Source organism: Schistocerca piceifrons, chromosome 2, assembly GCF_021461385.2.
Source record: "Schistocerca piceifrons isolate TAMUIC-IGC-003096 chromosome 2, iqSchPice1.1, whole genome shotgun sequence".
Classification (NCBI taxonomy): Eukaryota; Metazoa; Arthropoda; class Insecta; order Orthoptera; family Acrididae; genus Schistocerca; species Schistocerca piceifrons.
The window spans coordinates 1,033,353,618-1,033,372,887 of NC_060139.1; the positions used below are offsets into that span (position 1 = coordinate 1,033,353,618).

The window sequence follows — 19,270 nt, forward strand, 5'->3', positions numbered from 1 at the left end:
AGTGTCTCCAGACATGTCGTTAGGAACTCGTCACTGAAGATCATTCTACTCCAGCCAATGAGATTCCAGTCCGGAGAAGCGTCTGGAGACGCCCAGGGCAGCGGTGTGATACCGCTGTCGCCCGCCGTAGCGCGCGACAGCCAGGGTTGATGGTCTGCGGTGTCATTTCTTTCCATAGCAGGACCCCTTTCGTTGTCATGCGCGGCACCCTTACAGCGATACTTCGACGATATTCTACGTCCCGTTTTGTTGGCCTACGCGACAAGCCATTATAGGCTTATATTTCAGCAAGATAACGCCCGCTCGCACACGGCGAGAGTTTCTACTGCTGGTCTTCGCGCTTGGCAAACCATGCTTTGGCCAGCTAGATCGCCAGATGTCTCCCAAATTGAGAACGCTCGGAGCATTATAGGAGGGTCCTCCAACCAGCAGGCTATTCTGACAGTGTAACGCGCCAGTTGGGCGGAATTTGGCGCGATATCCATCACGAGGACATTCCAGAACGGTTTACGTAAGGGCCAGAGGTGGGCCAACGTGTTACTCACTTTTCAATTTGTGAAGCACTTTCTCTTAAATAAATGGTCCAATTCTTCTGAAGCCGGCCAGTGTGGCCGAGCGGTTCTAGGCGCTTCAGTTTGGAACAGCACGACCACTACGGTCGCAGGTTCGAATCCTGGCTCGGGCAAGGATGTGTGTGATGTCCTTAGGTTAGTTAGGTTTAAGTAGTTCTAAGTTCTATGGGACTGATGATCTCAGATGTTGAGTCCCATAGTGCTCAGAGCCATTTGAACCATTTCAATTCTTCTGAAACTGTAATCATTTGTTTGACTGTACATGCACATCACATATGCCATTTTCCACCCCATTGTCTCAGACGCGAAAATCAACTAAATAAAAATGAGACGAGTCAGATCAGAATGAGTGAGGCATTTCAGAACTTCCTCTTATTTATCATCTCTGAATAACAGACAACTTCTGGCATGTGATATCCTTGACGTTCTACGATTGCCATATCAAATCAATTGTCAGTTGGTAAGTAATTCTGATTTATAAACCAGCTTCATACTCTTATAGAGAATATTCATCACTCACAAATCAAGCCAGAATTGCGAAACAATCCCGCGCTGTTGACGAGAATGTCGACTCCTCCCAGATTGTCAGTAATCCATTTGAATAGAGAAAGTATGCTTTCCTCGTCGCTCACATCTCCATATAATGGGTGCAGTTGGCCAGTGCAGTCTTTCAGTTGCCAACCCTACGGAAAGAAGAAACATATTACTGATACTGTAACAAAACATTAGTTTTAATAAACCTTCTAGGCGCTACAGTCTGGAACCACGCGACCGCTACGGTCGCAGGTTCGAATCCTGCCTCGGGCATGGATGTGTGTGATGTCCTTAGGTTAGTTAGTTTAAGTAGTTCTAAGTTCTATGGGACTGATGATGGTTCAAATGGCTCTGAGCACTATGGGACCTAACATCTGAGGTCATCAGTCCCCTAGAACTTAGAACTACTTTAACCTAACTAACCTAAGGACAGCACACACATCCATGCCCGAGGCAGGATTCGAACCTGCGACCGTAGCGGCCGCGCGGTTCCAGACTGAAGCGCCTAGAACCGATCGGCCACCCCGGTCAGCGGAACTTATGATCTCAGAAGTTAAGCCCCATCGTGCTCAGAGCCATTTGAACCATTTAATAAACTTTCCGAAATTGAGTAACTGAGTGCTTATAACACGAGGGCTGTAATCCATGAAAATATGTTCTTAGACGCAATTTATGTCTAAATTATAGTAACACAGCGAGAGAGATGGAGCACTGACTATCATTCGGTAAGTCACGTGTTCAGATAACCACTTGGCTTTCTTCCGGGTTTATTGGAGTAGTGAATGACGCCATTCAGTGGACTGGCGCTTTCTTGCTGGACTATTAAGACAAAGTGAGGTAACAGTGTTGCTCAAAACCTCCTCGCTGTCATCATAGAGAGCGAGAACAGTTAGTGCAGCTCCTGTTCGTTGCTTTATGCGACATTTTTGCTACAGCCCAAATCTTACTCAATCCTACTTTTTCTTACTCTCCTAGACCCAGAAACTGGAGTCGGTGTTTGGCGTCATCAAGTAGCCTCCTCCACAGCATTCCGTCCCCAGCATCTTCTTACCTTGCTCCAAGTACCTGGAGGTCCTTGGTCAGCTGATCCTCTCATCCTATTTTCAGTTTGCCTAAAGGTCTTCCCCGAAACTTTTCTGACTAGGGATCCCTCCTCTGTTTTATAGACGTGGACAGTCAATCCCATTCTCCTCGCATTGGCTTCCACAACAACATCTGGATCGTTATACAGGGCGATTCAGGTGTCCTACCGATAGGTTTCATGCAGCCTACAATTCAGCCAAATACCATGTCCATATTCTCTTGCTTGCTACACACAAACTATTAGTCCTGCAAAAAAAAAAAAAAAAAAAAAAAAAAAAAAAAAAAAAAAAAAAAAAAAAAAACCTTGATGTTTGTAGGAGATTTAATGCAGTTAAAGTTTGTTGTGGGACAGGGTTTCGCTGGAGGCCACAGTTTTCGAGTTATTCAAGAAAACCGCGTTTCAAGGTCAGTTTTGAACATTTTTCTTGAATAATGCGGAAACTAAGTCTTCTAGCGAAAATGCACCCCACTATGAAATTTAACTTCATTAAATTTCCTAAAGAAGATTTCTGTTCTTTATTTTATTTTATTTTATTTTAGGCCGAGTAGTTTGCATGTAACGAGCGAGAAAATATGAAAATTATATTCGTGGTATTTGAAAGTATTGTGGTTTGCATAAAACCTATGGGTAGGGGCACCCTATGTACCTCTCTGAGCTACCTGTTCTTTCTCCTTCCCCATTCTGCTCCATCAAAGAGAATCCAAATCACAAAAAACAATTTGATAATCAACTGATCATTACTTGGAGGTAAGCACAAGCTCAGTCCATCAGCACTATCTATCACATTGGATTTTTTCCTCAATCCTTGATTTGAGTTCGGTAAATCACTACTGAAGAATGGCCTGATTGCTCTTTATTGTGAATATTCTTTCAGCCAGCAATCTGTCTGTTAATTTCGATAGGGCAAACTTCTTCTTTTTTCTTTCTTTTGCATTCAGTAAACTTATTATAATACGAACCTCACGCTTGGATCGATCGTTAATTTTTCCATAAATGTTAAAATCGCAGTAAATGACCGTTACTGCTCGATGTTAGCATCGTATTGGCGCCAATGATTAGGAAGGTCCATAAGATGGCAGGGATGGTGGGAGAACTGCGCTGCTCGTAAAATCAAAACATTCTTTCCTTTTAGAGTGACCCTCGTATAGGTCTCTATTGGTAAGCAACTGTAAGCATACTATAATAGGGTGCTAAATTATTTATAAAGACAGGTCATTGTTTACGTAAGGAAGGTTGGTCTTTGGTTTACTCTCAGGGTTCCTTACAAAACATTCGATTTCAGCTTGTAAACGTACTTTACTGATATTGAATTGACAGCTGCCGCCTTTACAAACAGTATAGAATATTGTGTGTAACAAATATATGTAATTATAAACTAGCTCAGTTGCGTAGCAGACTTCCACAGTAATAATCATTGTGTATCAACTTACACAGGCCCACGGCGTTGCCGTAGTGGTGAAACCGCTTCCCGTCAGATCACCGAAGTTAAGCGCTGTCGGTCTTGCCTCGCACCTGAATGGCTGACCGTCCGATCTGCCGAACGCTGTTGGCAAGCGAGGTGCACTCACTGAGAAGTAGCAGCTGCGGTCACGAAAACTTACAACGGCCGGGAGAGCGGTGTGCTGGCCACATGCCCCTCCACGTCCACATCCAGTGACCCGTATAGGTGAGGATGACACGGCGGTCGGTCGGTACCATTGGGTCTTCCGAACCATGTTAGGACGGATTCGTTAGAGCGTTTTTCAAATCAATGTACTTAAAATCACTTAGCACACAAAACGCTGCTGTTTATTCTTCATCACATCGATGCAGACCCACAAAAACGAAAATAAAATTAAAAAATTCACTTCAGTAATCTTTTGCGAAGAAATCGGATGAAACTAACGCAGTACAAGCGAAACTGCCTGCTCAATAGGCGTTCACAACAGTACCTTTAGAAGAATTGGTCGTTTTGTTTCGTAAGTGTGACCGCAAAAGATGCCTGTCCACTATTGGCAACTGCAGGTGGAGCCTTAGTATTGATAACATTCCCCATGTAACAGGACATGGCACTTTCGAGTACAGTCAGTGCTTATGTGTATTTCACAGTCAAGCATGCCAGTATGTGAGTGATATCATTAAAAATGTACTGGAGAAGGAGAATGAGGGTTCTAATGACTTGACCTGTTCTCGTAGTGACCACCATTACTGCATGCGTAATATCTACACCTAGCTGCATGTTTACGGAACCAGTGCGGCGCAGATAAACAGCATCTGAGTTACAAACATGTATGAGACTGCAAAAAAACGTACAATGGTTAAGGAAATTTCAGAGCTGTAATACACTACTGACAATTACAGTTACTACACCACGAAGATGACGTGCTACATACGCGAAATTTAACCGACAGGAAGAAGACGCTGTGATATGCAAATGATTAGCTTTTCAGAGCATTCACACGAGGTTGGGGCCTGTGGCGACACCTACAACCTGCTGACATGAGGAAAGTTTCCAACCGATTTCTCATACACAAACAGCAGTTGACCGGCGTTGCCTGGTGAAACGTTGTTATGATGCCTCGTGTAAGGAGGAGAAATGCGTACCATCACGTTTCAGACTTTGATAAGGTAGGATTGTAGCCTATCGCGATTGCGGTTTATCGTATCGCGGCATTGCTGCTCGCGTTGGTCGAGATCCAATGACTGTTAGCAGAATATGGAATCGGTGGGTTCAGGAGGGTAATACCGAACGCCGTGCTGGATTCTAACGGCCTCGTATCACTAGCAGTCGAGATGACAGGCATCTTAACCGTATAGCTGTAGCGGATCGTGGGGCCACGTCTCGATCCCTGAGTCAACAGATGGGGACGTTTGCAAGACAACAACCATCTGCACGAACATTTCGACGACGTTTGCAGCAGCATGGACTATCAGCTCGAAGACCATGGCTGCGGTTACCCTTGTTGCTGTATCACTGACAGGAGCGCCTGCGATGGTGTACTCAACGACGAACATGGGTGCACGAATGGCAAAACGTCGTTTTTTCGGATGAATCCAGGTTTTGTTTACAGCATCATGATGGTCGCATCCGTGTTTGGCGACATCGCGGTGAACGCATATTGGAAGCGTGTATTCGTCATCGGCATATTGGCGTATCACCCGGCGTGATGGGGTGCCGTTGGTTACACGTCTCGGTCACCTCTTGTTCGCATTGACGGCACTTTGAACAGTGGACGTTACATTTCAGATGTGTTATGACGCGTGGCTGTACCCTCCATTCGATCCCTGCGAAACCCTACTTTTCAGCAGGATGATGGACGACCGCATGTTGCAGGTCCTGTACGGGCCTTTCTGGATACAGAAAATGTTCGACTGCTGCCCTGGCCAGCACATTCTCCACATCTCTCACCAATAGAAAACGTCTGGTCAATGGTGGCCGAGCAACTGGCTCGTCACAATACGCCAGTCACTACTCTTGATGAACTGTGGTATCGTGTTGAAGCTGCATGGGCAGCTGTACCTCTACACGCCATCCAAGCTCTGACTCAATGCCCAGGCATATCAAGGCCGTTATTACGGCCAGAGGTGGTTGTCCAGGGTTCTGATTTCCCAGGATCTATGCACCCAAATTGCGTGAAAATGTAATCACATGTCCGTTCTAGTATAAGACCCTGCATTTCTTCTTGGTGTAGCAATTTTAATGGCCAGTAGTGTAAATGTCCAGGGGGATGATACATCAATTTATACGTTCACATGGTTCAAGAGATTAATTGTAAGCAGTGACTAGTTACCCTCTTTGCGGCTTTCCCGACGTAGCAACTTCTTGAAAGTTTCTCGTGGGTAGCGTCAGATCTTATTGTTTAACGGCACAATATTTCCGTAAGACAGCTGGACGTCATCTTAAGGTTCGACTGTGGCCAGTTGTTGCGGTTCGTAGAAAACAGTTTTGATACGGGACACGTCTACATCTTCATGGATACTCTGCAAATCACATTTAAGTGGCTGGCAGAGGGTTCATCGAACCACCACGGCATGAATTAAGGAGCGATGACCCTCTCATCTGCCTGCTTGCGCTGGGACTCTTGTTACTAAAGAAATAGTCGATAATCGAAACAGGTATAGCTAACAACAGACACACATATTTTCAATTCAATAAAGCAAAGGAAGCAGCATTGTTGGCACTAAGGAATCGTCGGCCGCACACAAACGAATTCAGCGAGATAACAATGGTAGAGAATCGAAGTCAGGACAGCTGAGCGAGCACCAGCATCTTGCCCAGTTGCCTACACTGGGATCAGTGGCTTTCGGCTGGGCTTTCCCGCGCCGCGTATACGGGAGTGTGTGGATAATTTCTCCGGCAGGGTGCTCTGGACATCAGCGTCCTTTACGATGATGTAATTGCTGTGACCTGACGAAATTACAATCGTCCGGTCATAAATATAGGTTCTTTGATAGCTCTGGGAGATGACTGATCGGAACTACAGCATATGAAGCGTTCGTTCACTTTATTACTAGGATGACACAAAGATCTACTTTATACAATCGATTGCCACAGGGGTGTGCGAATATTTACAACTGTCTTTGAACAGTAAAGCGTCACTTAGTGGGAGTGGGATGGGGAAGTGGGGGGAGAGATTAGCGTTTAACGTCCCGTCAACAACGCAGTCATTAGATTTTCGGACAACATGGTTGTGGAGATGAAGCAGCGATTAGTATGATTAATCAATTATTCAAAAACAGTCTTAACCGCATTTATTATTATTATTATACCGCCAACCGGTTTCAACCCGACATAGGGGTCATCTTCTGGGTGTTCACACCATTGGCCGACTGCTGGTGGTGTCACTCCTATCTACATAACGGCAGGAAACTATGTTGACAGGAGTGACATCACCAGCAGTCGACCAATGGTGTAAACGCCCAGAAGATGACCCCTACGTCGGGTTGAAACTGGTTTGCGGTATAACAAAAATAAATGCGGTTAAGACTGTTTTTGAATAATTGAGCAGTCATTAGAGACGGAGCACCAGCTCGGATTAGGGAAGGCTGGGGAAGGAAATCGGCCGTGCCCTTTTAAAGGAACCATATTGGCATTTGCCTGAAGCAATTTAGGGCAATCACGGAGAACTTAAATCTGGAAGGCTGGATGCGGGTTTGAACCGTCGTCCTCCCGAATGTGCTTCACTTGATGCACACAAGTATTCTCCTGAAGAACAAGTGCATCATTCGCTTAAGCACATTTCCTTCTTAGACTTGAATAGCACTGGTATCCTAACCAGAAAATGTTGACTACTTCACTGGAGGTCACGAAATGGCGCAAAGCTCGTTCATGCTCAGCTCTATATCTACCTCTGTGAAATGGTGCAGTGGTGCTGAGAGGGGGGGGGGGGGCGGGGGGGGGCACGTCTTCAGGAGCGCCTCCTATTCGTCGTAGCGGTCTGCAGTGAGACATCGCTAACCTGTTGTCTGTGCTATCAAAGTGCATGCCGACTTTGTTGTGGCACCGTGATCTTTGGCCGATGCGATAGTTATAGCCCTACCTTTTGACACCTATGCACTTCTAGCGAAGCAGTGTATACATTGGAGAGCCACAACAGCCAGCTGTATATCCATCCCGAACACCCACTGTGGCTTTCGTGCAACTACTTCAGCAACGACCAAGTTTTCAAGAACTTTTTGAAAAATTTTATACAAAATTTTTTATTTGTCTAGACCACAAACAACATTCAATTCGATAACCAATTTTGGGTGTTCATACAACCAACCTCACATATGAAAGAACAGGCAGAAATAGAAAATTTCTTTAGGTACGTTGATTTAGATGGACTTGAAAAATATACATATTTCGAGGACAACTTACATACACTATCTGGTCACATTAATTTGACCACCTCTCAAAAGCCAGAACAACCAATGTTTGCAGTGCCGACATGCAGGTCGAGAGTCAGTGAGGTTCTGTGAGGAACCGACTGGGATGTGGAGCCATGCTTACTTCATTCCCATGGTCAAAAGCACAAGGTTTTTCGGTTGAGGATTCATGACGCGAAGTACCCGATCGAGGTGGTGCCGAAGATTCTCTATTGTATTTACGTATGATGCTAGAGGAGTACAGCAAACTCATGCTGGTGCTCTTCGAACCACGTTCGTACACTGCGAGCTGTGTGGCATGTTGCATTGTCCTGCTGGTAGATACCATCGTGCCGAGGGAAAATAAACTCCACGCAGGGGTAGACATGTTCGCAAAGATACACTACTGGTCATTAAAATTGCTACACCAAGAAGAAATGCAGATGATAAACGGGTATTCATTGGACGAATATATTATACTAGAACTGACAAGTGATTACATTTTCACGCAATTGGGGTGCATAGATCCAGAGAAACAGTACCCAGAACAACCACCTCTGGCCTTAATAACAGCCTTGATCCGCCTGGGCACTGAGTCAAACAGAGCTTGGATGCCGTGTACAGGTATAGCTGCCCATGCAGCTTCAACACGATATCACAGTTCATCAAGAGTAGTGACTGGCATATTGTGACGAGCCAGTTGCTCGGCCACCATTGACCAGACGTTTTCAATTGCAGAATGTGCTGGCCAGGGCAGCAGACGAACGTTTTCTGTATCCAGAATCGCCCGTATAGAACCTGAAACATGCCGTCGTGCATTATCCTGCTGAAATGTAAGGTTTCGCAGGGATCGAATGAAGGGTACGGCCACGGGTCGTAACACAACGTAAATGTAACGTCCACTGTTCAAACCGCCGTCAATGCGAACAAGAGGTGACCGAGACGTGTAACCAATGGCACCCCATACCATCACGCCGGGTGATACGCCAGTATGGCGATGACGAATACACGCTTCCAATGTGCGTTCATCGCGATGTCGCCAAACACGGATGCGACCATCATGATGCTGTAAACAGAACCTGGATTCATCCGAAAAAATGACGTTTTGCCATTCGTGCACCCAGGTTCGTCGTTGAGTACACCATCGCAGGCGCTCCTGTGTGTGATGCAGCCCCAAGGGTGACCGCAGCCACGGTCTCCGAGCTGATAGTCCATGCTGCTGCAAACGTCGTCGAACTGTTCGTGCAGATGGTTGTTGTCTTGAAAACGTCCCCATGTGTTGACTGAGGGATCGAGACGTGGCTGCACGATCCGTTACAGCCATGTGGATAAGATGCCTGTCATCTCGACTGATACTGATACGAGGCCGTTGGGATCGAGCATGGCGTTCCGTATTACCCTCCTTAACCCACCGATTCCATATTCTGCTAACAGTCATTGGATCTCGACCAACGCGAGCAGCAATGCCGCGATACGATAAACCGCAATCGCGATAGGCTACAATCCGACCTTTATCAAAGTCGGAAACGTGATGGTACGCATTTCTCCTCCTTACACGGTACATCACAACAACGTTTCACCAGGCAACGCCGGTCAACTGCTGTTTGTGTATGAGAAATCGGTTGGAAACTTTCCTCATGTCAGCACGTTGTAGGTGTCGCCACCGGCGCCAACCTTGTGTGAATGCTCTGAAAACCTAATCATTTACATATCACAGCATCGTCTTCCTGTCGGTTAAATTTCGCGTCTGTATCACGTCAGATTCGTGGTGTAGCAATTGTAATGGCCAGTAGTGTAGATGCGTACCTGCGTTGATCCAGCGTGCCTTCCAGAATGACGAGATCAACCAGAGAATGCTACAGAAACACTTCACAGAGAATAACGCCCCCTCGTGGTTGCAAGATCTTTCATTTCAGACGTTTCACACTGCACACACCAACAGCGATCTGTCCGACTGAGTATAAAACGTTCAAATGGTTCAAATGTCTCTAAGCACTGTGGGTCTGAGGTCATCAGTCCCCTAGACTTAGAACTACTTAAGCCTAAGTAACCTAAGGACATCACACACATCCGTGACCGAGGCAGGATCGGAACCTGCGACCGTAGCAGCGCCGCGGTTCCGGACTGAGGCGCCTAGAACCGCTCGGCCACAGTATAAAACTTGATTCATCTGGGAAGGTCAGCCGGTGTTGGCTTTCAAATTCCAGCCCTTGTCGCCAATGAACAGCAGTCAACATGAACACATGAACAAGGGAACCTGCTGCGGAGGCCTCTACAGAGCAATGTTCGCTGAAACGTGGTTGAGGAGACACTGTTGGTAGCCTTCGACTCATCTCGGCGCTCAACAGTTTTACGTCCAGTCGCCTGCAAACATCTCCACAGCTGTAGTTCACCCATGTCATCTATGGCACATGTGCACCACAGTTGCCTCAGGTCCACTTTTGGGTAGCCCAATTTTGTCATTGCGGTGTGTGTACAGTAAGACCTTCGGTACACACACCATCAGATAATTGGACTTGTCGCTCTAACGAAGTAGGCGAGTGTCAGCAATATGTCTCGTGGTCTTATCGTGTCGTGTTCATCTTCTGCCGCTAGGTCAGACGATAGAAATGCCACTTGCACACTTAGAGTAGCAGATGACGGTGACCAACTTTAAACAGAACCTGATTAATTTTCACACTCAATTATTAAAATAGTAACAAGCATAAAAATAACTTAACTTGATTCTGTATGCTATTTACAATTGACAATCTGAGGTTCCTTTGGTCTTGGTATGTTAATCTTATTCTCACATATCTCTGATACTTGACAAAGTGTCTATACATTTCTCTTCATGGCTATGTACAGGAATATGATAATCTTATTAGGCGCAGCCAGAAACTTGACTATAGACTGGTACAGACTAATGCAGACTCGTACAGACTAATGCAGACAAATGCAGACTGACTAATCGGAGGTCTGTACACTCGTTATAATACCTCGCGGATTTAGGTATCACTGTGCGAGTGTGATCTGCGAGGAGAAAAGGTTCTACGCTAGCAGCAATCTCATTGGCTGCATTACATATTAATACGCAGATCGGCGGAAGCAGAATTTGGTCCGTCTCTAAGGCAGCACCATCTCGTAGTGCGGAGACAGACGAGTGCTGCGCCTGCGCTGTTGTGCTTAGCGGGGCGCGCTCTAGTGGGAAAGTTGTGTACGCGTTGACTACGCGGAACTATGTACACAACAGTCATGCACGATGTAATTCTAAACTGATACGGATAAAAGAAACAAACAATTTATTATGTTATGTAGTTCTAAGATTGCAGTCGATGTGGTCTCTACACTCTGACACTGTGTCATTTTTATGAGTGGTATGTCAATAGCTTGTAAACCTGTATCTTGAAATATGTATATTCTTGAAGAGTAAATCAGTTTACCTAAATCAGTTTTGTTTCTGTTTGTTCTTTCAGATTTGAAGATGGTTTTATGAGTAACCGAAGCTAGTTATCAAATTTAGTGTTGTATATTGTTTTTGATCTAGACAAACTTTTTTTTTAATTTTGAAATCACTGAAGATCCCTTTTCTCCATTTCCTGATAGTCCCAGGTATATGCATTGTCAGGCAGTTGGAGATGTGAATAAGTCTTCTCAAATAAGGCAGAGAATTGCAAAAGAACATTCAAAAATTGTTCTCAACAAGGACTGTATAGAACTAAGCCTTATCCCAGAGTAGGATAAGAAAACGGTCTATTGACACACAGTCAACATGGGTTTAGAAAACACGTTCTTGTGAAACACAATTAGCTCTTTACTCACATGAAGTGTTGAGTGCTATTGACAAAGGATTTCAGATCGATTCCGCATTTCTGGATTTCCAGAAGGCTTTTGACACTGTACTACACAAGCGACTTATAGTGAAATTGCGTGCTTATGGAATATCGTCTCAGTTATCTGACTGGGTCTGTGACTTCCTGTCAGAGAGGTCACAGTTCTAGTAATTGACGGAAAGTTATCGAGCAAAACAGAAGTGATTTCTGGCATTCCCCAAGGTAGTGTTATAGGCCCTTTGCTGTTCCTTATCTATATAAACGGTCTGGGAGACAATCTGAGCAACCGTCTTAGGTTGTTTGCAGATGACTCTACTATTTATCGACTACTAAAGTCATCAGAAGATTAAAACAAACTGCAAAAAGAATTAGAAAAGATATCTGAATGGTGCGAAAATTGGCAGTTGACCCTAAAAAACGAAAAGTGTGAGGGAATGCACATGAGTGCTAAAAGGAATCCGTTAAACTTCTGTTACACGATAAATCAGTCAATTATAAATGCCGTAAATTCAACTAAATACCTATGTATTACAATTACGAACAACTTAAATTGGAAGAAACACATAGAAAATGTTGTGGTGAAGGCTAACCAAAGACTGTGTTTTATTGGCAGGACACTTAGAAAATGTAACAGACCTACTAAGGAGACTGCTTACACAACGCTTGTCCGTCCTCTTTTAGAATACTGCTGCGCAGTGTGGGACCCTTACCAGGTAGGACTGACGGGATACATCGTAAGAGTTCAAAGAAGGGCAGCACGTTTTGTATTATCGCGAAATATGGGAGAGAGTGTCACTGAAATGATACAGGATTTGGCCTGGACATCATTAAAATAAAGGCGTTTTTCGTTGCGACGGAATCTTCTCTCAGAATTCTAACCACCAACTTTCTCCTCCGAATGCGAAAATATTTTGTAGACACCGACCTATAGAGGGGAAACGATCGCCACGATAAAATGAGGGAAAACAGAGCTCGTACGGAAAGATGTAGGCGTTCATTCATTCCGCGAGCTATACGAGATTGGAATAATAGAGAATTGTGAACCCTCTGCCAGGCACTTAAATGTGATTTGTAGAGTATCCATGTAAACGTAGGATAGATTGAAGTTTGACAATAATTCGCCCTTAGCACAAGCTGTTAAAGTTGTAACAGAGCTGCCAAAATTGTAGATACATGAATCATACAAAATAAATGACTTATTCACCAGAGAGGCTACGCAGATAGTTCCCCATTTCAATAATATGTTGTCGTGTGCTACAATTAACCGTGTCAAGCAAACCACTAAATGGTGCGTGGGTAGGCTTGTTGAAAATATTCACAAACGGCGTGAGAAGAAGGTTTCTAGTTTGTATAAGTAACATAGAGTAACAAGTGAAAAAGAAACACAGAAGATACACTCAGTCTTTGATGGAACTGTTATTCTAACGGAAGTTGCCTTAACTAATGAAGAACGAGATTATTAGATAAATGTCTGCAATTTTTGTGCTGAGCTAAAACCGAACAAAATCAGTTATTGCTGAAATCAGAGTAGTAATTGAAGTATCGAAAGTGGATGAATTTAACACTACAGACACTGTTCTGAAAACTAAAAGACAGAAAAAAAGTCGACCATCTCGCTGGCCGAATGGTTACCGTTGCTGCCTTCAGTGCAGAAGTACCTGAATTCGATTTCTCTCCAGAATAAATAAAATAATATTTACAGATTATTAAAGATGACTTTCTGTCGAAACGGAAGCTGATAAAGCTATTACACTTATTGCTAACTTTCACTAATTTAGAATTTAATGGGATGATTTATCAGCATAAAAGGAAGGTTCACAAAAGGTAATGGCTTTTCAGGTACCACAGGAGAAATATTTATTAACGATTTGGAGAACAATTTTTTTTCAAAAATATAGAACATTGAAAGAAGAAACGGAATGCTACAAACTTTATGTGGATAACGGTTTGATTGTGTTTAAAGGTAACGTAAGTGATATAAGTAATTATGCCTCCTTGTTAAGTAGTATGCATACAAAAATTAATTTCACATTGAAAGTACAATAGAATTGTTCTATTTGTTACATATGTGTGGTTATTACTAGGAAAAATAATGGCAGGTATTTGGGATTTTTGGCAAACCGCCATGTACTGATGATAATTAATGAGCATTTGTTTAATCAACAAAGTTATAAGAAAGGTTTGGTTTATTCTATTATCCGTTACCTCCTGCGGTCACCCTTATAACAGAATGAGATATACAAAGGGGTTGGTGTCTTGGAACAGGTTGCAGTAGTGATTGGGCACAAAACAGCCGTTCTTACCAATATTTATAAGGAACTTAGAAACGGAGACTTTCATACAATGCTAGTAGCCTTATGTCTAATAATAATAACCAAAAGGTTAAAACTAGATTTGTAGGCAGGACCTACAATGGCCGTGCTCCACATCAGACTGAACTGTGCTTTGGCAAAACTAACTTTAGGTTTGCTTTCCGAACAACTCACACACTAAAAACACCCTTTCGTTACCGAGTTGATCCTAAACGTCATAAATTTAACAAATCAGGAATGCACAAAATTAAATGTACGAGGGTTAAGTCAATTATTGTCCGCAAAGTAGTTATAAAATTTTATTGTAATCACATAGGAAACTTACAAGAACATCATTTTTCGACATAGTCCCCTTGCGTTTCAACGCACTTTGTCGATCGTTGTACAAGTTTCCTGATGCCCACATAAAAGAAGGTTCTCCATTGAGCTGCCAGCCAGGAATGCACCGCTTCTTTCACTGCTTCGTCCGAGGCAAATCGACGGCCCCTTAATGTCTGTTAGAGTGGACCAAATAAGTGATGGTCAGAAGGGGCAACATAGGGACTATATGGAGGATGATCCAGTACTTCAGATTTGAGTTTCTGGAACGTTTCAGCAGTGTGGGCAGCAGTATGCGGACGGGCATTGTCGTGCAACAACGCATCACCTTTTGGCAGCAATCCTCGGCGTTTGCTTCAAATTGCAGGCTTTAGCCTGGCAGTGGGCATCTCACTGTAAGTACACTGTTTAGTGTTATGCCCCTTTCCCCATAATGTTCCAGTACTGGACGTTGTGCGTCCCAAAAAACCGGCTCGTAATGATGGATCCATGTTTTGTTACCAGTAATGATCCTGTCTAAGAAGTTGTCCCCTTCGTTGCCATAGCGATCAAAATGTTTTTGCAGATGTCCAAGCGCGTTTGTTTATGCAACTGTGTGAGTTGTTTTGGGACCCATATTGCTCAAATTTTATGAAACCCAAGTCTGTTGTAGATGATTTCGTAGGCAGAATCGTGACTAATTTGCAGACGGTGTGCCACTTCGTCAATAGATAACCGTCTGTCTAAGAGAATCATTTCACGTGAACGCTCAATCGTTTCTTCATTTGTGGCGGTAAACGGTCGTCCGGCTCCTTCATCGTGCGTAACACTTGAGCGACCATTTCGGAATTTTTCAATTTATTCGTAGACACTCCGTTGTGGCAAAACGCAGTTCGCGTACTGTACCGAAAGTCTTCGACAAATTTCGGCCCCTGATACGCCTTCCGACCACAAAAAAACGGATCACTGAGCGTTACTCTTCTTTGGTGCAAATAGACAGTGGAGCAGCCATGATTAACAGCACGGCAGCGATAACGAAACTAACCCAGCAGCTTGAAAATTGCAAAGTTATAGCAACAAATAAACAATGCATACGTCATCAACCCCCCCCCTACCCCCCCCCCCCCACCCCATGAACCATAGACCTTGCCGTTGGTGGGGAGGCTTGCGTGCCTCAGCGATACAGATGGCCGTACCGTAGGTGCAACCACAACGGAGGGGTATCTGTTGAGAAGCCAGACAAACGTATGGTTCCTGAAGAGGGGCAGCAGCCTTATCAGTAGTTGCAGGGGCAACAGTCTGGATGATTGATTGATCTGGCCTTGTAACACTAACCAAAACGACCTTGCTGTGCTGGTGCTGCGAACGGCTGGAAGCAAGGGGAAACTACGGCCGTAATTTTTCCCGAGGGCATGCAGTTTTACTGTATGGATAAATGGTGATGGCGACCTCTTGGGTAAAATATTCCGGAGGTAAAATAGTCCCCCATTCGGATCTCCTGGCGGGGACTACTCAGGAGGACGTCGTTATCAGGAGAAAGAAAACTGATGATCTACGGATCGGAGCGTGGAATGTCAGATCCCTTAATCGGGCAGGTAGGTTAGAAAATTTAAAAAGGGAAATGGATAGGTTAAAGTTGGATATAGAGGGAATTAGTGAAGTTCGATGGCAGGAGGAACAAGACTTTTGGTCAGGTGAATACAGGGTTATAAATACAAAACCAAATAGGGGTAATGCAGGAGTAGGTTTAATAATGAATAAAACAATAGGAATGCGGGTAAGCTACTACAAACAGCAAAGCTAACGCATTGTTGTGGCCAAGATAGACACGAAGCCCACGCCTACGACGGTAGTACAAGTCTATATGGCAACTAGCTCTGCAGATGACGAAGAAACTGAAGAAATGTATGATGAAATAAAAGAAATTATTCAGATAGTGAAGGAAGACTAAAATTTAATAGTCATGGGTGACTGGAATTCGGTAGTAGGAAAAGGGAGAGAAGGAAACGTAGTAGGTGAATGTGGATTGGGGGTAATAAATGAAATAGGAAGCCGCCTGGTGGAATTTTGCACAGAGCATAACTTAATCATAGCTAACACTTGGTTCAAGAATCATAAAAGAAGGTTGTATACATGGAAGAATCCCGGAGATACTAAAAGGTATCAGATAGATTATATAATGGTAAAACAGAGATTTAGAAACCAGGTTTTAAATTGTAAGACATTTTCAGGGGCAGATGTGGACTCTGACCACAATCCATTGGTTATGAACTGTAGATTAAAACTGAAGAAACTGCAAAAAGGTGGGAATTTAAGGAGATGGGACCTGGATAAACTGACTAAACCAGAGATTGTACAGAGTTTCAGGGAGAGCATAAGGGAACAATTGACAAGAATGGGGGAAAGAAATACAGTAGAAGAAGAATGGGTAGCTTTGAGGGATGAAGTAGTGAAGGCAGCAGAGGATCAAGTAGGTAAAAAGACGAGGGCTAATAGAAATCCTTGGGTGACAGAAGAAATATTGAATTTAATTGATGAAAGGAGAAAATATAAAAATTCAGTAAATGAAGCAGGCAAAAAGGAATACAAACGCATGAAAAATGAGATCAACAGGAAGTGCAAAATGGCTAAGCAGGAATGGCTAGAGGACAAATGTAAGGATGTAGAGGCTTATCTCATTGGAGGTAAGATAGATACTAACTACAGGAAAAGTAAAGAGACCTTTGGAGATAAGAGAACCACTTGTATGAACATCAAGAGCTCAGATGGAAACCAGTTCTAAGCAAAGAAGGGAAAGCAGAAAGGTGGAAGGAGTATATAGAGGGTCTATACAAGGGCGATGTTCTTGAGGACAATATTATGGAAATGGAAGAGGATGTAGATGAAGACGAAATGGGAGATATGGTACTGCGTGAAGAGTTTGACAGTACACTGAAAGACCTGAGTCGAAACAAGGCCCCGGGAGTAGACAACATTCCATTAGAACTACTGACAGCTTTGGGAGAGCCAGTCCTGACAAAACTCTACAATCTGGTGAGCAAAATGTATGAAACCGGCGAAATACTGTCAGACTTCAAGAAGAATATAATAATTCCAATCCCAAAGAAAGCAGGTATTAACAGATGTGAAAATTACCGAACTATCAGTTTAATAAGTCACAGCTGAAAAATACTAACGCGAATTCTTTACAGACGAATGGAAAAACTGATAGAAGCCGACCTCGGGGAAGATCAGTTTGGATTCCGTAGAAATATGGGAACACGTGAGGCAATACTGACCCTACGACTTATTTTAGAAGCTAGATTAAGAAAAGGTTTCTAGCATTTGTAGACTTAGAGAAAGCTTTTGACAATGTTTGGAATACTCTCTTTCAAATTCTGAAGGTGGCAGGAGTAAAACACAGGGAGCGAAAGGCTATTAACAATTTGTACAGAAACCAGATGGCAGTTATAAGAGTCGAGGGACATGAAAGGGAAGCAGTGATTGGGAAGGAAGTGAGACAGGGTTGTAACCTCTCCCCGATGTTGTTCAATCTGTATATTGAGCAAGCAGTAAAGGAAACAAAAGAAAAATTCGGAGTAGGTATTAAAATCCATGGAGAAGAAATAAAAACTTTGAGGTTCGCCGATGACATTGTAATTCTCTCAGAGACGGCAAAGGCCTTGGAAGAGCAGTTGAACGGAATGGACAGTGTTTTAAAAGAAGGATATAAGATGAACATCAACAAAAGCAAAACGAGGATAATGGAATGTTGTCGAATTAAGTCGGGTGATGCTGAGGGAATTAGATTAGGAAATGGGACACTTACAGTAGTAAAGGAGTTTTGCTATTTGGGGAGCAAAATAACTGATGATGGTCGAAGTAGAGAGCATATAAAATGTAGATTGTCAATGGAAAGGAAAGCCTTTCTGAAGAAGAGAAATTTTTTAACATCGGCTATAGATTTAAGTGTCAGGAAATCGTTTCTGAATGTATTTGTATGGAGTGTAGCCATGTATGGAAGTGAAACATGGACGATAACTAGTTGGGGCAAGAAGAGAATAGACGCTTTCGAAATCTGGTGCTACAGAAGAATGCTGAAGATTAGATGGGTAGATCACATAACTAATGAGGAGGCACTGAATAGGATTGGGGAGAAGAGGAGTTTGTGGCACAACTTGACTAGAAGAAGCAATCGGTTGGTAGGACATGAGATGAGGCATCAAGGGATCACAAATTTAGTATTGGAGGGCAGCGTGGAGGGTAAAAATCGTAGATGGAGACCAAGAGCTGAATATATTAAGCAGATTCAGAAGGATGTAGGCTGCAGTACGTACTGGGATATCAAGAAGCTTGCACAGGATAGAGTAGCATGGAGAGCTGCATCAAACCAGTCTCAGGACTGAAGACCACAACAACAACACGTCATCAACGTAAAACGGCAGTACTACCAAAACAAACAAAAATATAGTAATTGGCTTACCCTAGTAATGACTGTTAATGGTACAACATTCGCCAGGTGTGCCGTTCTTTTCAAACTCGTTTTTCGAAATATCGCCCTCTGTTAGCAACTGTTCTGCCGTAAGAGGTCGTGGCTTCATCACTACATTTTTGATGCTAGACTGTCATGCACGTTTGCCATTTTGTTCTTGTTCGTCGTTCTTTCTCTTACACTTTAATTCTATAATAACGTCCCTTTTATGTAATACGTTTTGTAACCGTGCATACCTGCACGCCACGTGCCAGTTTACCTGGCTTTTGTCTATTTGCCTTCGCAAGCACACACAGCTGTTAGTCTGCATAAAGCTTAATAGGCCCCAGACAAATCTGGCTACTTTGCATAGTTGTCTGTAG

General features: G+C 43.5%; 1 protein-coding gene across 1 annotated transcript in view; it reads right to left on the reverse strand.

The window, feature by feature from the left end:
* LOC124777870 (dehydrogenase/reductase SDR family member 11-like) overlaps positions 1–19,270 on the reverse strand; it is a 141,577-nt gene that overhangs the window by 93,809 nt on the left and 28,498 nt on the right. Inside the window, exon 2 of the mRNA XM_047253410.1 lies at positions 1,093–1,255. Within this exon, the coding sequence (XP_047109366.1) occupies positions 1,093–1,255 (163 nt within the window). The remainder of the gene's footprint in view (positions 1–1,092; positions 1,256–19,270) is intronic.